Raw genomic sequence first — 27,850 nt, 5'->3', positions numbered from 1 at the left:
GGATCAAGATTTTCATCCTAAAGCAACTACTACCACTACTACTGTTGCTACTACTAAACATATTTGGATTTTTTGTTGTGAATGTACATGGCCAACACCGGAAGGAACATGATCACCCCAGTTAATACAATTTCTTTTTCTCCAGGCTCCCTCTCCCACGGGTATCTGATGCCTCCTGGGTTCCTCACATGGTCCCTCTAAGAATTTCCTGCACCTCTCTACTTCCTCATTGTAATCACTGCCTCTTGCTCCCAACTGAGGTTTGCCCACAGAACTCAGAACTATGTTCCTTTTACTGCTATGGCAGAAAGAATATTGTCTTAAAAATTGGCCCTGCTCCAAAATTACGAGCCACTTTTTGGCTGTTGCTTCATGTCTAACGAAGATATTACCTACCTGAAGAGACTTCTGGACTCTGGTTCTAAAAGTGCTGCTATATAGGGCAAGACTATTTTGACTTTGAGAGTGATACATTATCCTCCTCTGTAAAAGAGAGACTTCAATTGGTACCTCTCCAGTGCCTTATATTGGCAGTGACTGTACCCCAAGGGGCTTGTCTATGTGGATACCCCAGACATCTAAGTCTCTGAGTCTTTTTTGTGTTATCCATTTTGATTCCTGAGACTCTTTCCCCAAAGACTAGCTTTTTGCTTTTTAAAACAGACATTAAGCTGTTCCACTGACAGTAACTGGCAAAATGCATTCAGTTGCTTCTTGAGGCCACAGCTTCAAAGGTACTAGCAGGACTATTGAATCTCCTAACTGCTGTTAGGAAGGTGAAAATCTAGGTCACCCAAAAAGCCGTATAAATTTATTCAAGTTTTAAGTGGAAATGGGTAGGAATGTATGGAAGCCTTACTCTATGCTATTTAGAATCAAATCTCTCTATGTTAGGTAGCTTTCCCTGTCATTTAATAATCAACTTTTAATTACAGCTTTTGAAGCTGACCATATATTTTGCTCTTTTGTTATGATGATTAGCTAGAGAGGTGGGCCTGGGAGGAAGCATCTTTCCAGAAGTTACTGCACAGGCTGAGAACAGAACCAGTTCTATCCCAAACGCTGATTCAAGTTTCTTGAGGCCATTATTCCAAGCAAGGGATTCTCTGAATATAAGATGTTCAAACTGCGGTCAGGCTTCTAGTGTGCATACTTGTGCCCTGACAAGAGGAATACGCACATTGTAATGAGTCTCTCCATTCAAAGGTCTCACTGAGGATAGGGAGGAAGTACATGGCTCCTGGCACAGTGACACTTCTGGTGCTCACGTTAGTAGCCACTGTTTTCAGTTCCTCACCCCTCACTGCCTCTGTAACTTTCTAGTCTGACCTTCTGTCCCCACTACTCATGCCAAAGTCACCAAATACCCCTCTCTCACGAAATCCAGGAGTCCCTCGTCCTCCTTGTCTGTGACATTTCAGCAGCACTTGGCACAGCTATTTCACCCTGTATCTTGAGACACTTTTTCTCTTGACTTCCAGGGCTCTGTAGCCCTAAGTCCCTGGCCTCTCCTCAGTCTACTTGCCGATCTGTTTTCCCCCTAAACTTTAAGAGTATCCTAGTACTCAGTCCTTTGCTGTCCTCTGTTTCCTGCCCATACTATCTCCCCAAGTGAACCCACCCTGTCCCAAAGTTTTAAATACCACCTCCCTGCCAATGATTTGCAAATTTAAATTTACTGCCCTGGCCTTTCCTCTCAGGTCCAGATTTGTGCTAATGGACATTAGCTTCTAATGGATATCAATAGATGCCTAAAGGAATCTCACAGTTATGATGTCCAAACAGAGCTTTGGATTTCTGCTTTCTCATCCCCAAAGTGCGCCTCCCCCAGACCTCCTTGTTCCGTGGCACTATCATCCAGTCGGTTGCTCAGGCCAAAAACGAAGAACTCATTTTTGATTCTTCCCTCTCCCTCATCCCTCCACCCCACCCCCTCCAGCCCTCAATCCATCTGGAAGTCCTTCTGGCCTTACCTCTCAAACAATGCCTCTAAAATAAGCTGCTATCACCCAAGCAACTGATGTCTCTCTTTCCCTCACACATTTTAAAATCACAAATCTCATTCTCCAATGGCTTTTCACTGCCTTTTGAATCAAATCCCCTCTTCCCTCTGACCTAACAAGTCCCTGTGGGCTGGTGGCTAGCTCCAGCCTTGACCTTGTCTTGTCCTGCTCTCCCACCCTCTCGCCACTCTCCAGTCTGGCAGGTTCTGGAACCTGCCAACTCTGTTCCTGCCTCAGGGTTTTGGCACTCGCTCCCCCTTCTGCCTGGAATGCTTTGCCCCAGATTGTCACATGTCATTCCATTCAGGTCTCATCTCAAATGTCACCTCCTCAGAGAAGACCTTCCTTGACACTTACATGTAAAGACTGCCCTAGACAGCTGCCCTTGTCCTGCCCCCGGATGGGACACACTTGCTGTCACATTATCCTTTCATATTATTGTCTTTGTACACACACAGTTTTGTAATTATCTTGTTTATTTTTCTTATTTATCATATGTGTTTTCTAGCAGATATAAATTCCCTGAGGGCACAGCACATCTGCTTTATTTTCTGGGATATCCTCAGGCCTGGTATATAGTAGTAGGTGCTCAACAAATCTTTGTGGATAGAATAACTAGCTCAGAAAGAAACATGAGGAAAAGAGACTGGGATAACTTCCAACCTTTACTGGTAATATCATTTTACCTGCCTTTACTGCCTTTAATGTGTGCAAGTACAAAAAAGCATAAGACTCTGAATGTGTGTGAAATTGTTCTTAAAGTTCAGGTCTCTGGTAGGTGGTTAAATTCATTCAGGGGGAAAAAACATATCAGGTGATGATCTTTATGTTTACTTCCTAATCCTGCTGCTTTCAAAGGCAGTGCTTCTCACCTTTGGGATCACCTAGGTAGCCTGGGTGCACTCCCAGGGAGCTGATGCAATTGATGTGGCCTATGGCCTGAGCATCACAACCTGTCAAACCTTTCCAGGTATTTCTAATATGCAGCCACAGTCAAGAATCCCTGTTCTAGGGGATAGTTTTGGACCTCATGAAATACGCTTTCCAAAGTCCATGAAATCTGGAAAATGGAGCCATTGCTTTTAGAACCTAGTATTAGAGGTTTCCATAGCTTCTTATTCATTGATACACCCAGGGATGGAAAGCCCTGGCTGAATTTCAGTATCACCAAGTACGTCAGGCTCTTCAAAGCTGGGAAGGCAATGAAAAGGCTGATGATGTTTCAGAAGCAATGAGAAGAGAAATGCATGTAGGTGGGGAGGTGATGTTCTACTCAAGAGAATAGCAATGAAGGGGCTACATGTGGGTTCAATGGAGAAGCTGGTATGGTTATCATCTGGACCATATCACTGGGTGGAAGAGTTCTCAGGGAGGGCGTCCAGGACATGACTGGTCAGCAGGGGCGATTACCTGGTAACAGCAAGTTTAAGTTAGCGTGCTCTGGGAAATGAAGACCAGGTTTCAATTAGCGTGTGCATGGGATGAAGTTGCAAGGAAAGATGGAGAGACGCAGGAGGCAAGAGTGGTCCTGGAGAGAAAGTAGCCTGCTAACTTCAGTGATTCAGGCTTCAGCGTGGGCTGACTCAACAGCAGACGTAGTCCCCTGCCACCCAGAGCAGAATGGGGGCAAGGAGGGCACTACGTTCCCCGGAGAATATCAGATGGGGACTGAAGGTAAGACGGGTACCCCAGGAACTGAGAAACTCAGAGAAACTTTCATTATTCACAGACATATTTGAGCAGCCGATGCTTTCACATACTTTGTCCATGACATGTCAACTAAGATCATCGTTAGATGTATTGTTTTAAAGGGAAATGGCCTTCTACAGTAAACACTTAGAAAGCAAACATCAATACTCTAACATTTAACTTCCAGAAACAAAAGGTTATTATTTTGACTCTTGAAACGGTATTTACACAGTTTCTCCTAAGAGTAAATGTTCTTTATAACGCCCATTCCACCCCTCTACCGTTGCAGATTAAGCCTCATTATTCTGGGTTTCTTTCTGTTTCGGTTTATGAAAACACACACTGACCTGATACAACCCTGGTACAGCTTCAGGAAAGAGGATATTACAGCAAACGGTGATGGTGTTTGCATTGTCTAGAAAAAGATTTAAACCATGATAACATTAAGTCATTGTTTAGCTCTTCCCCATGTATGGCTCCAGCTCAGTTCTTATCACTGAAATTAGCCTGGTTTTAAGTATAAATGTGTCTTTGGTGAGTTCTCTTTATTTTTCTGATATAAGTAAGCATGTCAAAAAGATTTGTGAAACAAAATCTTTCAAGACCTGAGACACTCTCTAAAAATGGTACCTCCCTATTGAGAAGGAATTTTTATTCTTTAGTTGTGCATGTATGTATGTAGCAAAATGGGTATAAAAAAATTGAGCAGGAAGTAAATTTTGAAGATGATAAAAATTTTAGGACTGTCTAAACATATTAGCCTCTCTACTCCAGTGTTATTGATAAAGAGGTTCTGTAAATTACCAACATCTCCCACATGGTTTGAAAAATTAGATTATTTCTAATTTTTGCATTGCAACATATACACACTCAAAATCATACATGCAAGGACAGGCCCACTACATACATACACAAACAAGGTTGTTTTTTTCCAGGATCTATGAATTATTTTATCTTGAATTCCCAGAACCAGGTACTGAAAACCTCAGTTTTTAAAAAGTGAATAATATTGGGTTAGTAAAATAAAAACACCATTCAGTTTTTTTCTGTATGGTAGCTGTAGTATACTTAGTTGTAAGTTCATTCAAAACAATATTGTTATATTGTATAGTGACAGCTGTCATATCAGTGTCCATTTAAAAAAACTTGTCAAAATTGGTGAATTGTGTAGCCATTTTAACATTGAAATCGAAGAAAATATGGAACATTTTCAGCATATTATACTTTATTATTTTAAGAAAGGTAAAAACACAAAAAAGATTTGTGCAGTGTATGGAGAAGGTGTTGTGATGATGGAACATGTCAAAAATGGTTTGTGAAGTTTCTCGGTACTATTGACATTTTGGTCAAATAATTCTTTGCTGTGGGACTGTCCTATGCATTGGGAGATGTTCAGCAGAACCCCTGGCCTCTACCCGCTAGAAGCTAATAGTGGGAGATAGCTGACATACTCAAAATATCCAAATCAACAGTTATTGGTGAAATGAAAAATATGTCTTTTATTTTATGGAAAAAACTAACGGACTTTTGGACCAACTCAATAAATATCAGTCAAGTGAACGGACGATCAAGGAGCGTGTTTCCAGACTCTGGCTCACAGCCACCCTGGCCCTCCTGCATGGGGCGACTTCTCCATGCATGGGCACTCCATCGGAAAGCTAACGAGAGAGACTGTGTGCCCACAGAGTGTCTCACAAACTCCCAGCTGCAGAGTGTTTGCTTCTCAATGTGCAAATTGACTGAAGTCTCCAATGACTTTGAGTGATTAAACACAGATTTTTTTAAGTTAAAAGAATGAAGAAAAATATTCTTGTTTTCACAGTAGCTTGTAATTTTCCTTAGAAACCTCTTTTATGAGAGTTACTAAAACTGCAAGAAAAAGAGATATATATTTTTAACTACTGTTGTTCTCGAGGGGACATTTGCCATTTCTTTGGCCATCCAATATTCAACCCTCTTGTTATGGGGAGAGTCCTCATTATCAGTGGCACTAAAGTGGCATTATTAGTGGTCACAATGTCCTGCTTTCTGCTCTAGAAGGTGAAAGGAAGAAGGCCTCAGCCTGGCTGACTGCAGCCAGGATGCTTACTGCCCAGCTGGGCCCTCCTGCCAGGGCTCTGCGCTGCAGGGTGTGGACCTAGGAGGAAGGGGTGGTTGGGCCTCACTGGGCCGCCAGCGGCTGTCAGCGCTGGCTGGGGCAACATCTCAGCCAGCCTGTTTCTGCTTTGCAGTCTCTGTGGTTTTCTCGGTTTGTGTCAATCTTCTAAGCCTTCCCTCGAGCTTTCGAATTTGATTGTACAATCCTCCCCCTGCCCCATAATCTTTCAAGAAATTCTATTTGTTTAAGATATCTAGAGCAGGCTAATCTTGCTTACCAAAACAAAAAAACAACCAAACAAAGAAAACATAATTGATACATTGTAATTACTGATCAATAACAGAGCTAAGCTTATTCCTGGCAGTTATGAATAAAATGAAGATAAATCTATTTATCTAATAAACTTAAGCTATATTAAGACATTATTTGTGTTCTTCCAGTCACAACACAGTGCAAATCTAGTGGCCTTTGAAGTCTAGTGGACTGACCTTACTACCATTTATTGACTGTGTGACTGTGGGAAAGATAGTTAAACTCTATGAGTGTCTGTTTCCTCACCTACAGCACTAGAATAAAAATATCATACAGCTATGCTCTATGGACAATATGGGCTATCTGATCATGATAGCACTTTTAAGTTGTAGACCTATTTTTATTATCCTAGGCCACAAAATCTCTTTGCTATAATCTCATTTTACACACAATCCACATCTACCATGGTATATTTCCTACTTTCATTTTTATTTATTTATTTATTTATTTGAGAGAGGGGAAGAGAAGGAGAGAGAGGGAGAGAAATATCAATGTGTGTTTGCCTCTTGCACACCCCCTACTGGGGACCTGGTCCACAACCCAGGCATGTGCCCTGACTGGGAATCGAACTGGTGACCCTTTGGTTTGAGGCCTCTGCTCAATACACTGAGCAACACCAGCCAGGGCTTCATTTTTAGATAGACCCTGGGAAGAGGCTTCAAATTCTAGTTAAACAAAACAAAACAAAACAAAACAAAACAAAACCTTATTGTAATGTAAGCAGGAAAGCTCAGACTATGTTGAAAAAATGGGTAGATAACTTTTTCGTTCTCCTTCCAAAACCTAAGTTTCTCTTTGACCAGCTGCCCTCCCCGACACAGACACACACACAATGAGCAGCGCTCCAACCACAGCTCGTTTGCTCACTGGTCACCAGCTCCTTCGAGGCCGCTATCCGAACTTTGGCTTCCAACTAAAATTAGTGGTTAAAACATGTTTTCCTGGTTTAGCGATGTCATTTAGTATAAATTAAAGTCCTGCCGAAGGAGGCTCTTAAGTGGACACAAATGGAAGTTTTCTCGTCATGTGACATAGGCGCAGCTAAAGGGAGAGTTGTGGAAAATGAGGTGGAGAGGCAACAAGAGGAGGTGGCCTCAGGCTGGCACAGCCATGGCTACAGTGTGACATCGGGTTGTTGGTCTTGGATGACGAAACAAACTATTGCTGGGCAGCTGGTGTAACTCTTCCAGCAGAGGGCAGGAAAAAGGGGGAAGGAAAGAGGGCCCCACGTCAGGGCTACTCTTCATTGCAGCACCCTGGGAACCCCCTCTTGGGCAAACAGAGAAGGAGACATGCGGTGGCCGGGTCGGGGGAGTGTTTGCTCAGGTGGATCCTTCATCTGTGCCAGTGGTTCTCAAATTTGTCTATGTATCTGAATCACCTGAGGATATTTAATTGATTCTGGAGCCCAGGCCACACCCCATGGCATGTCAATCAGAGTCTCTGGGGGGTGGGACCAGGCACTAGTACTTGCTGAAGCTCCCCAGATGGTTCCAATGGACATCACAAATTTGGGGCTCACCAGCCAATGTTCTCATACTCCATTTCCATAAAGCTTGTAAACTGAAGAAGTTTCTTTTCCCTCCATTTCTCTACCCAGTCCTGGTTTTTTTGAACCCTGAGCCTGACAACAAAAGTCAAGACATGTTCATTATGTTATATCCATATACTGTGTTGCTTTGAAAATATTTCTAAAGCTCTAGTCACTTTTACAACAGAAAAATACTTTCCTTAAACTCAAAGTCATTTTCTAGTATAACCGCTTATATTGGTGGCTCATTGTTTCTCCAAGGTATTCTTTCTGAAATGAAATATTCTATTTTTGGTGTCAAATCACAGAGGAGTCAAAGCTTGAAATAATACATTTTTAAAGGACTGAAATGGTGAAAAAATACATTTCTAATCAAAATATAATCTTCCAATCTATTTTTATCATTCCTATCCCAAACTGTTAAAGCCATAAGCTGGTACAATTCTCTTTTTTCTGGATTATGATAAGAATCTTATCAATAATTCGAGTTTTTTTGGTTAAGGAATACTTGACTAAGGTGTAATGATAATGGCATGTAATAAGCACTTATGTGTTTGATGTTTTCCTAGTGCTTTACCTGTATCACATGATTTAATTCTCCCAGAGACCCAGTAAAGTTAACACTGTAATATCATCCCAACTTATTTCAGGGGTGGAAACTGAAGCTTGCTAGGGATGAGAGTGCTCTAAGGTAGCGAAGTAATTTCTTTCAGAGGCGGAGAAAATGCGTGAATGAACTGAAATTTAACAAGCAATTGCGTGCCTAAATGTGTGCTAAGTCTTTTCACGGTGTCTCATTTTAGCTTTCTGACCACCAACACACCCACACACACATACGACAGAATGCTCTAGGGAGGAAAAACAGATCAAGAGCCTTCTCTCCTGGCTCTCTGTCCTCCTGACTTTCTCGCTTCTGCTTCCTCTCTAATTATTCTCACCAATGAAACGGGGGCAGCCCCATCAGGACCCAGGACAAACAAATGCTGCAGGAGAAAGGCTTCCATATATATATTTTAGATCAGGAAGTCCAAATCAGGAAGATGAACAAGTCCAAGGGTACGACATTTTGAAGGTAACCTAGAGGGCAAGCAAAATGTCAGGTTTTTGCACACAGTGAAATGTAAGAGCTAGAACTCTGCATATGTAAGAGTGATTATATTTGAAATTTCCTAGACCTGTATTCAAGATTGATATTCAAGGTTTCACCTGTGTGAGTAGATTCTTTCCCCTTAGTATTTAGTTCAGACTACTTAGTAGTACTGAGAATACAGAAAAGAGAAATGTAAAAAGAAGAAAAGAAAATGAAGGTCACTTACCCAGAAAGGAAAAACTAAAGATTTCGGTGTACATCTTTGCAATTATATCTAGCTGTGTAGGGTTTCATTTTGTTTCAAAAATAGGGTCATACTGTAAAATTGTTTTTATAATCTGCTTTTTTCACTTAATGCCATTTTGAATGTGTGTATAGTATTATAAGCACTTGGGTATATTGTTATTTGTTTAATTGCTGTTTGGATATTTAGATCATTCCTCAGCTTTCACTGTTGCAAGTGATGCTGTAATGAACTTATAGTTTTGCAGCTTAAAGAAAACTTAGAAACTATATGAAAACTACAGTCCAGAGTAGTCAAGGGAGTTGATCAAAATACCCAGTTGAAAGTCTGGCTAACAGTTTAGACTACTACCAGTCTGGGCCTCTTTCTTCTATACCAGTGGCTCTCAATCCCTTACCAAAGATTCTTAAATCGCCCACAGAAATTTTTAAAAATATCATGTCTAGGGCCTCACCGCAGACGTTCTGGTTGAACTGATCTGGGGTGAGGCCCGGCATCCGTATTTTCAAAAGCCCCTCTGGGGCTTCAGCTGTGCAGCAGGGTTAGGATCCCTGCTCTCCACCAGGAGCCTTCTGGGATCACGACCACACAGAGAGGTGTCCTGGGATCCTACCAGCATTCGCTCCTGCAAGTTAAAGGGGGAACTCGAAACATCCCACGATTATTTTTTCTTGCACGAACAGCACCCACGTATGATACTCTGGTGACTTCTTAGTCAATTTTCACGGGGTGTTTTATCATGAAAGTTGAAAGAGCAGTGTAACTTCTCAACTGTAACTGCTCAGGTTTGAGAGCTCTGGATGTTTACTTTAGAGCTGGGACAAGGGAAGGCCTGGAGGGCAAAGGAGGAGCTACAGCTTGAGGGAAATCTGTGTTTTGGGCTTTTCAGCCCCCTGTTCTCACAACTACACAGCCTTTTAGCATGAGCCCTCAGCTCCCAGCCCTGCGCCCTCACTTGCCTGGTGGCAGCCAGCCTCCCCAGGCTTCTCCAACCCTGAGGTTGTGTTTCTGAAAATACTGGTAGGCGTCTAAACAGCTCACTGTCACAATAAACTGGCCTGAGCCTCAGGCCCCACCTGTCCCACAGAGATGCCAATCAGACTAGAACTTGGCCATCCCTGTCATTTCCCCTTTCTGGCTCCAGTGGAGCTGGAAATTGTACCTCGAGGCTGGGAATGAGGAGTTTACCCACCACTCCTTCAGGTCAGAGATGGAGAGTTAGAAAAAGCCTGCTTGCTGTGCCTTCCATTTATTTGCAGAAGCATCTGGAAGCAAAGTTAATTGGGCTGCAAAGCTCTAGCATTTAGTGATTCAGTTTTCAGTTCATACTAACAGGTTCTATCCAAGGGGCTGGGTTGGGAAGAGTTTAGGGGCCATGCCAAACCCCAAGCACCACTCTCTTAGAAACGGCAGCAAAGTGCCGATTCCTTCTTCCTTATGGCAGCTTTGCTCCTGGGAACTCCTTGCTGTCCTGCCCTATGATCTGGAGTCCTTGGATCTGCATGAGAACATGCACCGAGGGAGTACAAATGGGGAGATGCCCATCCATTTACAAGAGATAGAAGAACCTGCATGGGTGTCAGCTCTGGTTGTATAGAAATTCCTTACAGACACATCACAGGGGACGAGGGAGAGTGGTATCTGTGGGGCAGTGGTCAGGGCTGTGGACTGGAAAGCATGCGACCTGGCTACTCATTCCAACTCTGTCCCTCCCAGGCTATGTGGCCAAAGGCAAGACGCTTCACCTCTCAGAGCTTCAGTGTCCCCATATATAAAATAGGGGAAATAATTCCCAGCACACAGAGGTATAGAAAGGACCCAATGACACAATATTTGTGGAAGCACTTTGCATCCTGTAAAGCACTAGTTATGCATAGGGAGAGTGAGTTCTATCTCCTCAGGGAAGGGCACGTGTACCTCTTAGGAGACCCTAAGGTTTGGGAAGTCAAGGAATTATATACAGCATCCATGTTAACTCTACATGTATGAGCTCAATGAACCCCTGCATTGGTAGGGAGCCCAAAGGGTCTTCATGTGACCACCTAGGAAGGAATATGGGCCCCGGCAGCTATTGTTCCAATTGTCTGAGGGAGGGAAGGGTAGGCAGGGGCAAGGGTGGCAAGGGCAAGCGAAGAACGGATGATCCACGGGCCTACATTAATCTGGAGTTGGGAGGAGAGACATATTGAGTACTGGCAAGGAATTTCTTTCCTTAGTTTTAATTCCAGAAATGCTTAACATGTTCATAAGGCTCAAATGTGTTTGGCCTTAATTAACTAACAATTCACGGCCGGAATACATTTCCCCTCTTTTTGCTATATTTGGTCGGTGTTTCTTTCTTTTATTTTAAAATGAGGTGGCAGGTATTGACAAATTTTAACACTCTACTGTGTGCCATTCTGAAAGCAACAAAGAAATTAAGAAGGCAACAGAGGCCATAGTTACTGACCCAAACACAAAGGATAGGACATCCTGGTGTTTTTCTCATTGTTCACATCTAACAGTCCACATGCATTCCGGGCAAGCAAGCAGGTGATCATTTACAGAGGTAGATACTAATGGCTGAGGTCCATTTTTGGTTGGCGAATATTTTCTGCCGGCCAACATTTAAAAATCATGACATTTCACACACAAACAGGAATTCACAGATTCTTTTAAGAAAAAAAAAGCAAAAAGATTGCACACTTAGCCCACATTTCCACATGGGAGTCAGCAAGCAGTGAAGTCTGGGCGTCCGCTGCCCGCTCCGCATCCGCAGGCGTGTGCCCGGCCTGACGCCACCCCACCTGAGCCTCTTCCTTTTCTCACAGCGCCAGCCTGGGCCCCGACGGACCTGAGTTTGGAGACCCTGAATCACACATGGCCTCCAACCCCTAACCCTACGACCGACCGTGTATTCCCCTTTGTTTCCCTTTCAGCTTCATTCCTTTGTCCATTCGCAGCACTGACTCCTTAAACAGCCTCGTTCCTATAGAACACATTAGTCCCCCTTTCCCAATTTCTTTCTTCCTTTCCAGCTGAATCATTCTCCTTTCCTGACTCTTCCCCCATCACATCCCACAGAGCTGCCTTCGCAGAAGTCGGAGAATGCCTTTATAATTGTTGAGGCATAAGGCGAGACTTTCCCAGAGTGAGTTGTGATGACATTTCTTTTGCAAAGATTACATCTAAATAGATACTCAGTTCATTTTCATATCACATCTACAACTGGTGCCTGAACAATAACCTAACTCTAAAATTTAGAGAATAAAGTAAAGCCACACTCATTCTTAACACACTTGGTAGCTTAAAACACCCTCAGAAATATTTTGGTGCCAGATGAGGGAGAATGGGTTATTCTTTAATTCTAATACAATAAGAATTTTCAGAGTGATAGATTGGTATTGAAAGATGAACAATCAGAAATTACCTGTTTCCTGATACTGAGAGAGAGAAAAATGAAGCATCTTCACATAATTCCTCAGCCCAGTGAGTAGATGGTAAGGGTGGAATCAAGAATTCTAAGCCAAATTGGGCCTCTTCAAAATTAGATGCGCTAAGGGAATAAGAGTCTAAAACTCAGAGACTGAAGCCCTAACAAGCCATCATCATGGCCAAAAACTGGAAATCCCACCAAGGGGGCAACTTAGATGATCCCTAGTATGATCGCCAACTCCATTTGCTGGGAGAACAGGAGCCCTTGTGGATTTATTGACAAGAGCTCGAGGTGCTGGAAGAAATGGTGTTTGGAGATCAGCCTGGGAATCTCCTGCCATTCTCCTTCCCCGTGAGTCTTTCCCACCTTTTCTCCCAGCCTCCGCATAACTTTCCTGAATGTTCCCATCACCCCAGTGGGAACTCTCTCTCCTCTGAGTGCCTCCAGCACTTGGTCACTCCTCACCCTTCCCTCCATTTCTCTTTGCACCCTGTACCCACTCGTGTCTGGAGTGGCCCTGGGTGGCCAGGATCACTGTGGCAATGGTGTGTTCCTCCTCCTCAAATGTCCTCTGCTGGGAAGAAGCAGGTCAGTTGTTGAAACTGGGAATTCTGCCTACCCAGGCCTGGGCCCAAGTCTGATCCAACACGGCCATTTCTAGTGGTTGCTCAGGCAAAAGTACAAGGAGGAGGTGCCTGAGGATGGAGCAGTTCGAGTAGACTGAGCGTGGAGGGAGGAAGCCGGACAGCTTCGGGGCCCAGAGAGAAGTGCTGAGGCCTCTGGAGTGCAGAGCCAAGTTCGGCCACATCTGCTGGCAGCTTCAGGAAGGCCAGAATTTTGTGACTTTTTCCCTCCTTTTCTGTTTTCCCCTTCTTACTATCTGAGTAAACTTTAAAAACCCTCAAATCAGCAGTGTGCCAGCTAAAGAGGTCCTTGTCCTGAAGTGTGTCCAGAGGAGGAGAGACACTCGGAGTGGAAATAATAGTTTGTGGCAGTGGAAGGGAAGCAAAGCACACAGGCTGATCCCGGGGCCACTTCACCATAGAGAGGGCTCCTTGGGAAAACAGCTTCGTGTGGTGTCAAGAATAGGAACTCTGGCGCCAGAGAGACCAGTGTTCAAACCCCAGCCCACCAATTGTCTTGACCAAATATTTCACCTTTCTGAATCTAAGTCCACTACACAGTGGAGACATAAAAAATATCTGGCATATCTGGTGCTCTAGAAAGCTTCCCAGGGTCTCATCTAGAAAGAATCAAGAGACTGCCCTGGACCCTCATTAGCTTTAGAAGGAATCACCATGGGGGGCCATCGGGGAAGAGCCAAAAGAATCACAAGAACATCAGTGCTGACATGCTCAAACTTGTGAAATAATCCCAGCTCCTACCTACCTACAGAGTGGGTGCTGTCACTAGCCCACCACCAGCTAATCTCTGTTTCTCACAGGTAAATGCACTTCTTAGCAAGCCTATCGAACTTTCAAGGCATTATCCCACTGGATTTCCGAGTAAATATCATTTCAGATGAACTCATTTAATGATGCAGTAATATATGATCAAAAGGTATGGCACAGAAATTGCTTCTCCACACATTTGAACTCCTATTTCTGTTTCCCTTGGTTCCAGACAGACAAATAGTGTCCCCTAAGGTTTACTCATTGTAGAGGCCCGGGGCCCCACAAGTAAAAGAGAAAGGACACTGCCACTTGCTCTTACAAAGCCAGGTCTGAGTGGCAGCATGTCCTTTACGAAGTCGTCCTTCCTGGCTACACCCTCTTGAGAACCGCTGATCGCTACCTCCATTGCGCTTCTACAGTATCACCCACATATTTCTGTGACAGCACTGATCACACTGTCTTGCAATGATTTATTCATCTGTCTGACCCTACACAGATTCTAGGTGATATGATCCTCAAGGTCAGGGACTGGGTTTTATTCATCTTTATACTTCCAAAGCCTAGCACAGTATCTGGCCCATAGTAGGTGCTCAGTGCTGAATGCACAGATGAACGGGCAAACACAGTAACAGGAAAGGGGCAGAAAGGAGAGGGAGGTGCTAAGGGACCTCCTTGTACTTCTTTCTCTTTGTTCCAGTACCCTTTTCCTCACTTCTCCCTTCCAAATGCCCTGCCCTGCCTGTCTTGCTAAGGATGCCTTAAGAAGCATGAGTTTAGTGTACAGATTGGAGTATTTTTGTTCTCATGAGACAGCTAGTGTGGAGAGAGATGTATGTAAATCAGGCCATAAAACCTGTAGCCTGGAAAGCCCCTTGACACGGTCCCAGTCAACTAGATGTTCATGGAAGTTTCTCTGTGAGGCTCCTGAGAGAATCCTTCAAAAAGGGACACACTTAATTGCCTTTTGCTCTCTGTCTTTCCTGCTTGCCTGGAACATGGATACAGTTTCTGGAGCTGAAGCGGCAATCTTGGGACCTTGAGGAAAAGGCCTAGAACACTACAGAAACCTCAGCCCGGATGTTCTTGAATTATGAACCGATGCTTGCTCTCCCCTACTGCTGGGTTTTTAATTATGTGAGACAAATAAATCTGTATGTGTTTAATTAAGTCACTGAAATCTGGTTTGTGTTACTTGAAGATGAGATGATTCCAAATTGATAATCCAGTCTTTTTTCCCCTCAGACATGCCAGGGCTGGTTCACCTCAGGACATTTTACACTCGCTATTCCCTCTGGCTGAAATGCTTTCCTCTTGGACATCACCTGACTGATACCTTCTCAAAGTCAGACTTTAAGTCAGAATGTCAGTTTCTCAGAGGGGCCCTTCTGAATGCCCTCTCTGCAAATAACTTCCCCGCATCGCATCCATCATTCTTTAATAGCATCATCCTATCCAATTTTCTTCACTGCATTTATCACCATTTGAAACATTCTTTCCTTGGCTTGTTTCTTTTTGTCTTAGTCCATTTGAGTGCTATAACAAAATACCGCCAACTGGTCGGCTTATAACTAACAGAAATGTATCACTTGCAGTCTGGAGTTGCAAAAATCTAAGATCAGGCACCAGCGGGGTTGTGTTTGGTGAGGACCCTCTTCCTATAGTTCATAGCTGATGCCTTCTCACTGCATCCTCACGTGGGGGAAGGAGTGGGGGGTCTCTTTTATAGGGGCGCTAATCCCATTCATGGGGGCACCACCCTTGGGGGTTTAGGCACCTCCCAAAGGCCCCACATCCCAATACTGTTATCATATTGGGCATTAGGATTTCTACATGTGAATTTGGCGGGGACACAAATATTCAGACTATATAGCAGAACGTATAGCAATGTTCAATCATCCCCACCGTCAACATAGGGACCTTGTCTGCTTTGTTCAGAACTGTAGTATCTCCAGCACCTAAAAGCATGTGGCCTATGGCGAGTGTTCTATGAATAGGTTCCCAGGGAAGGAGATGACTTCCAGAGCTGGGCATGAATATATTTCCCCACAGGAAACACTGTCGCAGATGTTGGATAGGTTTATAGTTTATGGAATTAGGGGCTACAGAGTCCCATTCAATCTCAGGTAGATTTTTTTTAAAGATTTTATTTATTTATTTTTAGAGAGGGAAGGGAGTGAGGGAGGGAGAGAGAGAGAGAAACATCAATGTGTGGTTGCTGGGGGTTATGGCCTGCAACCCAGGCATGTACCCTGGCTGGGAATCGAACCTGGGATACTTTGGTTCCCAGCCCGCGCTCAATCAATCTCAGGTAGATTTTTTTAAAATTGATTTCTTGAGTGTCACTCCTTACGTCCTTGCAAGCTCTATCCCATTTCACATCCTGTCTCGTGGAAATTATATCCGAGCCTTTCAAAGGCACCTTGCCTAACTCCCTGCCTTCTCGTGTGGTTTCCTGAACCACTTATCTTTTCCATGAGTCCATTTCAAAGCAGTACAGTCTTATTCCGTTTGATACCCTGCCTTCTGTTCCAGTTTCCGTGTGAGAAGCATGGCAGACTTTGATGAGATGCTGAGTGAGACCTTGAGATTGAGGAGAGTCAATCACTTCTTTTAATGGCTAAAGAGTATGCGTTATATAGAGAAACCATAGATGTACACTAATAGGACAGGGCCGTCCTGTTACACACACTGAAGGAATAAAGGGCAGACCGTTTGAGTAGGTAAGGAATTTTTACAAGTTCAGTGGTAAAAGATAAGTCGCAGAACACAGGCTGGGGGCTATGACAGGCTGTGTTAGCTATTTCTCAGTGTCCATCTTCTCCCTTTCACTTAGTAATGAGATTCTCCTTCAATTCAAGGTGGCAGTGGCAAAGACTGCATTTCCCAGTCCCCCTGTGGCTAGGTGTGCCCTACCATGCAACTTTGGAAGCAGCTTTGTTTGGGACCACACCTGGAGGGCTGACCCGGCTTGGAAGTGGGGCCTTTTGCCTTTCGTTTTTCTTCTAGTCTGGAACTCAGGCTAAGGGTGGGGCTCCTGCAGTATCTTGCATCCTAAAGCGAGGTTGAGGTAAGTCGAAAACTAAGACCTGGCCACAGAACAATGACTTCATGAAGCCACAAGACAACTTCTGAATTGCCCATTCCAGGGCTGCTTTTCTGTGGGAGAATAAACCCTGGTGTCTTTAAGCAACTGCTCCTTTGAATTTTTTGTTCAATGTAGCCAAATATAATCCATTTTGATAAAGAGGCTCACTAGGAGAGCTTTCAAAAATACCCCAATACCCAGGTGGCATCCCAGAGCATTTAAATCCAAAACCCTAGGGATGCAACTCAAGCACCAGCAATTTTTCAAAGCTTCCCAAGTGGCTCCAAGTGCGCAGCCCCAGTTGAGAATCACCGCTGCAGGCGGACAGGCCTTGTCTTTAGCGCGTTCAAGAGTCTCCTGGGGGATGGGGCGATGCTTGTTAAAATTTTGGATTTCCAGGCCTTACTCCTCAGAGATTTTGTTTCTCGAGGCCTGAGGCTACGCCCAGGGGATTCTGAGACAAGCAATCCAGGAAACCCTTTTGAAGAAACACTTCTTTTGACAATGGGGAAACTTTGGAAGTTTTAAAGTAAAGAAGTGGTGAAATCAGAGAAGAATTTTAGGGTTACTCTGGATCTAGTGAATAAACTGAAAAGAAGAGGTGACAGATTGATAGTACAGAGACCACTGGGAGACACTACAGTAGCTGATGGCCTGAGGGGACAGGATTCTGAACTAAGAGAGTGGTCAGAGCAATGGGAAAAAAGAGAGACAATAGACACTGAAAAAGATGAAACAATACAGGGCTTAGTAGTGGACAGAGTCTGGGTGATGTGGACTTGAAAATACTTCTTAGTGGCTGAAGACTCCACTAGGGGTCTGGCTTCTTCTGGTGAGTACACACCTCCCTCCTTTGCTCCAGCTCAGTTAGGTTGCTGTTGACCACTAGGTCACTGGGCCTCTACAGCTGCCAACACTAAGTTGATTTTGCTAACCTGATGGTGCCTAGAGCTTCCCATTAGATGGGAGGCCTTTCTTTGCCAAATCAGCTCTTCTGTTTAAGGGCTCGGACACTTTATCCTAACAAGAGTCTATTTCACAAATCTTAGTATTTGTTTACATATACATATTTAGACAAGCAATTAAAAGTTTTTTTTGATGAGGTTTTTAAAAAGTCATGTCATGTAGAGCAGAGGAAATAAATAAACGGACTGGTCGTATAGCTACCACCCGGGAGCTGGGATTTATGCATGTATCTTTCTGGATCAGGCACAGTTAAACTTTTAAGGGCTAAAAGTTTAAAGTGGATTTAAAAGGTAATCTTAGTGGAAAGTGGTTATGTAACTACTCAGTATAAAGCCACCAAGCAGACAGATGTTGGGATGATATCCTATCAGATAACCTCCATTAGACACAATTCATGTTTCAGTAATTCTAAAAGACACACTCCCCCCGATTTGTTGTAATAATAAACTCTGTGCCCCAGAATCTGCCTTAGATCTGCTCCTCAAGCCCTCCTTTGTTTAGCAAATGAACATAATGGCATTTCAGCCACAATCCAGAAAAAATAGTCAAATATAATAGAAATGTCATAAAATGTAAGCTAATCTAATTTTTCAAGTCTTACTAAATTAAAGTCTATGTCAAGTCGCAGTTTCTTTTAAGACCAGATTTTAAAATACTAAGTCACCTTAATGAACAAACAAGACGTACATTTCCTTACCGAGTGCCACTCAGGTGCGAACATGAATGAACGCAGTCTTGCTCTCTTGTACTTCACAGTATGAATAGTAAAGTGACAAATTTTCCTAAAGTTTGGTTTAGCATCTAATTTTCCCTCTAATTGGAAAATCTATTAAGAGGGCTCTAACAAGGTGAAAGCCATTAGATTGTTCAAACATGAAAGGGCTAAACTTCAACAAGCAACCGGAGAGCACTTGTCTAGATTCCATATCGCATTTAGTTTCATTGCCAGTAACGGCCCTCTTCTTTAATCTGACGTGAGTCAGTGTTTTGTCGCTTGTTCTAGAGTATGCTTATGGTCCTTAAGCAGCAGTATTAACACCGCCAGGTGACAAGGACCTGCTGAGTTCTCCCATGCACACCTGAGAACGTGAGTGCCCTCTATGTGGACAGTCAGCGGCCTCTCCCTCGCCAGGATTCTCTTCTGTGGTAGGATCTTGGTTCCATCTTCAGATACTAGTCATTAAATTGGTGAGAGGGAGATGCCAACCGTATTGAGGACTGAGTACCTTTGTGGACACATCCATTTCATACAGAAAGCATTCTATTCCACAGTCACAACCCCCGCCCCTGCTATGAGCTGCAGTCTTGCAAGTGATAAAACACTGGGCACTGGGAAGTTTTTGTGCAAAAGTGTTGAGAGAGTATGTAGATAGTTCTGGGCAAAACTCCATCCCCATTGAGCAAAACAAGCCAAAATGTGCATTCCACTGCACGTGGTTCAAGAGAATTTGCTGTGGGTTGAATTATGTCTCCCTTCCTTTCCCTGAACTCATATGTTGAAGTCCTAACCCCCAGCACCTCAGTCTGTGACCTGATTTGGAAATAGGTTGTTACATGTATAATAAACTAAGTTAGCATGGGGTTCTACTCCAGTAGGGTGGGCCTCTAATCCAATATATAACAGGTGTTCTAATAAAAAGGGAAGATTTGGACATAGACATATACACACAGGGAAAGGGACATGGAAAGATGAAGGCAGAGATACAGCAACAAGCCAAGGAGTGCCAGCAAACCACCAAAAGCTAAAGGATAGGAGCAGATTCCTCCTCTCAGCCCTCAGAAGGAGCCAGCTCTGCTTATACCTTGATATTGGACTTGAGGGACAAGACATTTCTGCTGTTTAAGCCACCCAGTTTGTGATACTGCAGTCCTATCACACTAAGAATTGTTCTCCCAGCATTATGGTCGATAGGTAGCATATTCTGTTGGTGTAGCTATAACTTGCCTTTCACTGTTTGACCAGCGAGAGTTGAACATTTGAAAGCAAAAGCACCTGTACTAGGAATGAAAATTAAGGACAAGAGTGGGTGGCTTGGCATGCCTGCCAACCAGGCCTCTGTTACCTACACTTAAGGCCTCCTCCAGCATGTGGGGCAAAGAGAGGTGAGAGAGTGGCCTCCAGGTCACCAGGCACTTTGTCCTCTACCACCCCACGTAACTGCTGCTGCCTCAGCCCGAGTGTTGCACGGGAGCATCCCCGACTGGGCCTTGGTGCTCTCCTCCCCTCCCCCACTTCTCAGCTTGCCAGGAAACAGAATAGGAAACAGAGAAGAACCAGCTAGAAGTGGGCCTGAGAAAATAGAGCAGCAAAGTCAACGAGGAATCAAATAAAACTAAAACAGAGCCCTCCGATACATAAATAAATAGAAGAAAGAATGCGAGGAGAGATGTTAGGAGAAAAATAGAGGAACACAGGCATGGTTGGTCAGAAAAATAATTGCTGGAGAGAAAGCCCTGAAACTTGTGGATCTGGATCTCTAAGATATCCAGTATATTGTTCCAGAAAGCCATTAGGAGGTTAAGATTCTTTTTGTGATCATGCTATGTTCACAGCTTGGCCAATTATTTCTGGAATTCGATCCTCAAACTTCCTCCATTGTGCGTGTTTCCATGGCTCTGCTTGTAAACCAAGTCTATGTGCTTCTACATGAATTACCTTGACACACTGACTCCCCACGCGGATTCAGTCCTCTCACCGAGATGTTCAGAGTTTAACAGACTTGTCCCATGCCACACAGATTATACTAGAGCTACATGAGTAGATTTCATAAATATTATAGGATTCATGAAGCATCCAGGCCAATTTATACAAAGAAAACATTTTTAAACTACTTTTGAACCCTCACATTTCTGTAATCTTTTTAAGGTATTAAAGAAGAGGCCTTTTGATAACCATCTGGGAAATGTTAACTTGGAAAATTCATTGGAACATAGTGTAAGAAACTAAGGTAAAACAAATTTATTCCAGTCAAAACATTTATTTGAAAAAATATTTGATGGAGAAATATATTTTTATATAACTGTATCTTGACCACTTGAATTTTAAATCTTATTGATAATTACACTAACAGTAAATAACATTTACTGTCTTTTAAATGCTTGATGGATGGTAACTTACTCAATCCACACAATACCATATGCTTTGGTCCCATTGCTTACTAATCCCATTTTGCTGAGTAGGAAACTGAGGCAAAGAGAGATGATACCTCTGTCCACAATCACACTGTGAGTGGTGCAGCTGAAGCTCAAACACTGGCAGTTTAGCTCCCAAGTCTATGTACTTAACCACTGTACCAGGCTACCAATTCCCACCCCATGAAGCAACTTGCCTATCAATATACATGCATCCCTAATAAGTGGTAAAGCCAGGATTTCCTCCAGTTCTAATCTGATTTAGGATCAATGCTCTTTCCCAACTTCCACTTTCACTTTCATCAGCAGACACTAGCAGAAGGCTGTGAAGAAAGTCCAGTGCAACAGACACCACAGAAGCAGTACAGGGAAAGGAATCTGAACCACCAGCCTGCCAGCCCCAGCAAAGACTCTCAGGATTCACTGGAGGGTGTTGGCTCTTCCAGGTCACCCCTAGCCTGTGTGCTGTGCTCTGCTCCTCTCTCTTCATTCTCAGAAGGTGGTGTGGTTGATGGAACAGGCGCTAGACTGGGGAATAAGAGACCTGGGTTCCAGTCTTAGAGCAGCCTCGGCCTGGCAACGTGTCACGGACTCCCTTAATGCTCTCAACCGCTCGAGGAGCGTGACCCTTAGTTTACAGGTGAGCGAGCTGGGATTCAGAGAGTTAAGTCTAATTCCATCAAGGTCACAAAAGATGTTATTCTGCCCAGGCCTGCCTGAATGCAAAATCTTCCTGTATACTTGACCAGGTGCCTCTAAAGTCACTTAGATCCTCTAAATCTTAGACTAGTCAAATATAAAACAAGGTAATTGTGCTAAATTAGTTCTCTCTCTGCTGTGGAGCCCTAGGGACTCTTCAAAGGTGTCTCAGAAGTCATTTGGGGAAGGAAGACCATGGAGACAGGGCCAAGACAGCCACACACACACACACACACACACACACACTCACCCCCCTCCACATACACACACCAACCCCAACATACACACACTGCAGTGCAACACCACTTTGGTCTTATAATTCTGGCTTTCTGTGTTTAAAGGGGAGGTTCTTCTGCTAAAAGAAGTTTGGGGACCACTCTACCAAGTGATCTTTAAGGCCCCTCTTAGTTTTAATACCTAGGAGAGGATCAGCATTGTAAAGGGACAACAACCGTGGTTAATCAAGCCAGTCAGAGGAGACATCTGATTCATCTGGCTGGCTCAGTCCAGAAATCATCAGATGCCTTTAAAGAAAAGTCTGGCCCTGGCTGGTGTGGCTCAGTGGACTGAGGGCCAGCTTGTGAACCAAAGGGTCGGCGGTTCGATTCCCAGTCAGGACACATGCCTCAGTTGCAGGCCAGATCCCCAGTAGGAGGTAGGTGAGAGGTAACCACAAATTGATGTTTCTCTCCCTTTCTTTCTCCCTCCCTTCCCCTATCTCTAAAAATAAATAAATAAAATCTTAAAAAAAAGGAAAGAAAGAAAATGCTGTACCCAAACTTTTGCTGATCCAAACACAACTTGAGAGAGTGTTGTGATTGTGTGTGTGAAGATGGCCTTCAAACCACGGCCAGTCAGTGAGAAACACAGTTCTTTTGTGGTCACCAGTCCTCGAGGGTTTTAGCTGGTCAGGAATAAAAGGGATGGAGCACTTGTGGTTTGCTTAATTCAAAGGCATTGTTTTTTCTCTTTCTATTTTATCTCACCTCCTCCTCGTTTTTTGCCCTGTCCTCCTTCAACCCTGTCTCTCTCCTCTGGCCCCAAACCAGGCAGTAGACAGGAAAGGAGTGGTCTTTGCTGGTGAGAAGTGAATGACTTCATTTACTCCTTTTTCTCACTTGTAACCCTACGCAGAGCAAACACCAGGCTTAGATTCTAGCAGCCAGGCAGGCATCTTGATGAAAGCACGGGGAGCCAAGTTTTCCTTTCCCATCCCTTACAGCTCATTCCCTTTCACTAACAGTTACACAAGCAGGAAAGAATAAAGCCAAGGGAAGGCAAATGTTAATTATGGTGATGGTGATCACACCTTTAAAAACAACAACTGATGTATACTTTACATTCCTTAAAATTCACACATTTAAGTACACAGTTCAGTGGTTTTCAGTAAATATAGTGTTGCATAACTATCACCATAATTCCACTTTAGAACATTTTCATGCCCCAAAAGATCCCTCAGGCTCATTTGCAGTCACTTCCTGTTCCCACCCCCAGCGCTAGGCAACCCCTCCTCTACTGCTTCTTACAGATTTGCTTTCTCTGAGCATCTCATATATAAATCCTACAATACGTGGCATTTTGTGACTGGCTTCTTTCATTTAGTACACTTTTTTGTGAGTTTCATCCATATGTTGTTAGTGTGTCTCAGTACTTCGTTCCTTTTTACATAACACTTTTTGGAATGGCATCATTATATAGAGGAACGATCATGGATTTCAGGAGCATGCAAAGGTAGGGCTGAAGCAAAGTTGTGCTGATTGTTAAATATGTAGTTTTGGGGGGTTCCTTAACCTCTCTGAGACACATTTGTAGGACAAAGATAGTAATCCTCCTTCAGAGGATTGTTCCATGAATTAGCTGGATTGTGCGACAAATAATGGGCTCTCAAAAAATCCAGACTTTCTACACATTCCCCCCAAAACTTTTGCTTTACTTACCTAATATGCTTCAAATTTTAAGATGAATCCTACAGCCTCCCTACCAGCCTTCACCTCAAGTCTGAAATGAGAGCCCACATAACTAGCAGCATCAGGAATGGAATTCCGCTAAGGGAATTACATCCTTCATTAAATGGAGCCCAGATGGTGAGAGCTAACGGGATTTCCTCTAGTTACATTACTGTCATTTCTTAGAACGGTTAAACTGTATTTAATTATTATTTTAAGGTGGAAACCATTTCAAATTCTACTTTAGAATATTTTATCAAGTTGGCCTTAGCTTTGCACGGCTCCAAGTGCAATATATTTTCCCATTAATTCTTATAAAACGGCCCGTGATAACATCAACCCTCAGGTAACAAGTGAGCAGGGAGCAAAAGGCCGCAAACCCCTGAGTAAGAAAATCCACCTCAGACCCTCAAAATTCAACTTTTAGCCATTAGTTTCAGGATTTTAATTTCCTAAGCCTTTAGAGGAACCTGAGTCGCATACATAGTAAAATAGAATAAATTGAACACCTTATTCATTTTGGCAGTCCGCCTTCTCTGATTAGGACATGTCCTCAATTTGAATGCCAACTTAAAGGGACCATGGCTATAACCCCATTCGACACTCTTGGACACAAAATTTACTTCTGAGCCCTAAGCATAAAATAATCCGTTTTAAACTTACTTTTCCTTCTAAATCATTGTTTCTGTAATCATTTTTAATCCATCATGATTCCCCTTCCTGTTTCTTTTTTCTCCATTCTTGTCTGATATGTATTATAGCTGCATTTCTTCCCTCAATTCCTGAAACAATTTCCCTCCACCTTCGAGACTCATTTCCTGCTAAGTACCGTATAACAATTAAAACAGAAAAGGATAAGGCTTCTCAATATTTCTACCGAATAAAATAGGTTTGTAAGATTTTATTTCTCGCTCACTTCACGGAGGTTAGTAAAGTGTATCTGTTTTTATCATAGAAAATGCCTGTTTTCAAATGTAAACTAGTTATTAAGAGAGGTAACATATGGTTTCCTAATCTTTATATCCCAATAATGGTCACTATGTATAATATTGGCATTAAATATTATGCTATATGTCAATTACTTGTATCTCCCTCCCCCAAAGGCACATACACACAAAAATACAACACAAGAAAAAACTTCCCTCTTGCCTAGCTCCAGCAAATCAGAGAGTCAATTAGATCCAAGACTTCATGTTAGGGATTTTATTTATCTCATGGTATAAATAGTTTAGTAAATCTGGGATTTACCAAAGATTTTCCTTCCACTGAACAGGGCTTTTGTGCAGATGTTTAGCAGCAGATGACAAAATAATCTTAGGGCATGATGATTAGACTGCCCTTGATGTAGCTTTGGCCCATAGTTTGTTTAAAGAACCCTGATCTCAGGATGATTGGTTAAAATCCCAAATTTGCACACTTCACCTATGAGTCCTTGACCACCAAAATAGCTGTCAGTATGCACGCATGCCGTGTGAATAACCACCTAACGCCAAGCATCTCCTACCCTGAGATGGCTGCAAGTTTTTGGTGCGCCTGACGGGCCATTTCACAGCCTCTGGTTCTTGTCTTGTGCATTTCCGTCCGGAGTGAGGGGCAGCTGACCGAGACGTCCCCAATAGAAATGACCAACTCTCGGAACAGGGCCACTTGCGTGTTGAACTCTTGGACAAGCTGGAAAAGAAGGGAGTTTCTTTCAAGAAACAACCAGAAAATTTCCCATTTTGGGGGTACATAAACAAGGGCTTCACTGACACTGGAGCCCCCCCCCCCCCCCACGCCCAATCTCCAGTTTAAAAAGCCTACAAATTATTTAAAGATTAAGGTGCAAAGATGGTAAATTCTCTTTTTCGTAGGCAAGGGGTTTTTTTCTCCCTCCCATCGGTAAGTCCGGTCATGGAAGCTCTATTTCGAGACCTACTCACCCCCACCCGTTCGGACTCCGTTTCTGAAGACCAAGAAAGCATATTTGGAGCGTTACCATTGCCACTCCCAGGTCACTAGAGAGCGATGCTGGGAACTCTCCCATAGAACTCTCCCGTCTCCTACAGCTAGGATATGAATTTGAAGTTGCGTGGGGATAAAGGCCAAAGGCGGGTTGTTACAGGCAAACTATTCACCTTCTGCGGGGCCACTGAACTACTCAGACTCCAGAGCCTGATGGGAAGACCTGCTACAGCTTCTGAGATGGAACCTTCGTTCCCTCCGCATCGCCTCGCACGCTCTATTTGGGTTTGTTTTCTACCGTCTCCCCACAAAGCAGCACCCCCACCTCCCTGTCCTTTCCCTCCCTGGTGAGCAATCCAGTTCACGGTGTCTTCCGTGTCCACCATTCTCAGAGGGGTTAGAGGCACAACCCCAAGATTCTTGCCCGTGGCACTTCTTTGAGGGGCCATTACCACCACCTGGGTGTCACCCCAAATCTAGAGGACTGCAGATTTAAAAATAGTGCTTGTGCACGTGATCGGCATGGAAGCGCTAAGGGTGGGGGAGTGGCTGGCACTCAAACAAATGATTAACATACACGATTCCCCCACCTCTTCTCCCTCCAAAAAAAAAAAAAAAAAAAAAAAAAAGGCGCAGTTTTCACCTACCATCTTGCAGTCGTCCAGGGTTCGCTGTGTTTTGTGGGTGCAATCGGAGCCACTGCCCCTGCGTTCCCACTCCCCGCTCTGCAGCTGGGGCTTGCTGAGCTGAAAGATCGAGGAGCGGGTGGACCGGCTGGGGCGCTTTTTGCGCCCATTCGGTGCAGAACTCATGCATACACATCCACCAAGCCGAAGCCACTGGTGCAGTGCGCCCCGGCTCGGGCGGCCCAGTCGTTGCCCTGCTCGCTGCCGCCGAGCAGCCGGAGCGAGAACCAGAGGCGCGGCACTCACAGGGTTGGGGCTGGCTGCGCGGGTGGGTAACCTTCAGCTTGAAGGAGAGCCGGGGAAGCGCTGGCTGTGCCGTGCAGCATCGCTTCAACTAGCAGCGAGGAAGAGGCTCAGTCAAGTTCTGCTCAGCAGCATTGCCGTTCCTGTCCCGGGAGCTGGGCACTGGCGCTGGCTCGCACCACCTTCCCCTCGGCATAGATTGCAAGGCTGGACGAGAAGGAACGCGCCTCCCCACGGTTCCGAGTTTCCATTCAGATGGGGGAGCAGCTTTCAAAGCTAGTGCTGCAAGGTGGGGGGCGAGGGGAGGGGGGCGAGTGTAGCTCTTGCTTCAGTGTCTTCCCGCAGAGGAGCTGGGCTCGTCTTTCCCCTCCCTTCCCCGTTGCCAGGCCTGGAAGGGCTGGCGGTCCCCGAAGCAGGCAATTGGCTCTAATCTCCTGTCTTGATCCCTTGTCTCTATGGGTTCCTCTGTTTGAGGATCCCAAATGAATCTGTGGCGGGACTGGCGGACGCAGGGAATCGGTCCGCTGACGTTCTTCGCGGCCCAGCACATTGATAGGACCGGAATACTAATGTGATCCGTCCATACAACCCTCTCCCCCTCCACAGTTTATGTACTTATCCAATCAAATCCCCGGGAACATCAATGGCAATATTACTTCATCTGCTCTATTATTAGAAACGAAAAGTGTCACCAGAGTGGAGCACATTGTCACATGCTGGGATCTAAACAGGGATTTCAAATCAACTAGTGTGGGCTTGAGGCCTCTCTGTCTGAGGGCCCTTGGGCCACAGGCTATCAAAGCCCAAACCTAGGAGGCAGTGGAGTTTTTACTCAAAAGGAAGATGTCTTGATAACGTACTAGGAAAGCTTTGTTTCCCTGGGTTTTGTTCTTGTGGAGTTTTTGCTTTTTGTCTTTGAGAAGGGGGACAGGAAGCCAGTGGGGCAGAATGCACTGAGGCCATCAGTCAAATTGGTCTTCATCTCATCCCGTTTTAATTAGTAAAGTTTGGGTTTTGCATTCCAGAGTGTCAGGACCCCCTGCTCTGAGAGTTTCCCAACAGAGACATGCACAAGTGAGAGCCAACAGGCCTTCCCCGCCACTCGGAATGACCTTCTTCTCCTTTATGGGACATCAGTAACATGGAGGCCTATGGAGTTGGCCTCTGAAAGTGGAAAGGATGCCGGCATGAGAGAGGGTGGGAGTGAGTTCCTGGACCATTTAAGTCCATCCTTACCACGTACAGCCTGAGTTTCTTCAGGGAGGAAGTGAAATGAAGTGAGCATTCAATCCCAATGCTCTGAGGATGCTGGGTGCTGGGGCAGCTTTGGAGGGGACAAAGAGGTCTCCCACAGGGGAACTAATTATGTGTTG

The 27,850-nt window shown here is 44.3% G+C and overlaps 1 protein-coding gene across 4 annotated transcripts in view; it reads right to left on the bottom strand.

Moving 5' to 3' along the window:
- LOC114507880 (regulator of G protein signaling 7 binding protein) overlaps window positions 1–27,085 on the bottom strand; it is an 86,890-nt gene extending 59,805 nt beyond the window's left edge. Inside the window, exons 1-2 of one of the 4 annotated variants that reach the window (XM_028525936.2) lie at window positions 26,196–27,085; window positions 25,109–25,275 (exon numbers count right to left, since the gene is read on the bottom strand). In XM_028525936.2, the coding sequence (XP_028381737.1) occupies window positions 25,109–25,275; window positions 26,196–26,360 (332 nt within the window). In that variant the 5' untranslated portion in view covers window positions 26,361–27,085. Of the gene's footprint in view, window positions 1–25,108; window positions 25,276–25,721; window positions 26,012–26,195 lie in introns of those variants that run through there. The other 3 variants (XM_036020330.1, XM_028525927.2, XM_036020329.1) reach the window with 3 other exon arrangements.
- Window positions 27,086–27,850: the final 765 nt, after the last annotated feature.

The sequence above is a fragment of the Phyllostomus discolor genome, chromosome 3 (genome assembly GCF_004126475.2).
Source record: "Phyllostomus discolor isolate MPI-MPIP mPhyDis1 chromosome 3, mPhyDis1.pri.v3, whole genome shotgun sequence".
Lineage (NCBI taxonomy): Eukaryota > Metazoa > Chordata > Mammalia > Chiroptera > Phyllostomidae > Phyllostomus > Phyllostomus discolor.
This window is presented reverse-complemented; position numbering and strand designations above follow the sequence as displayed.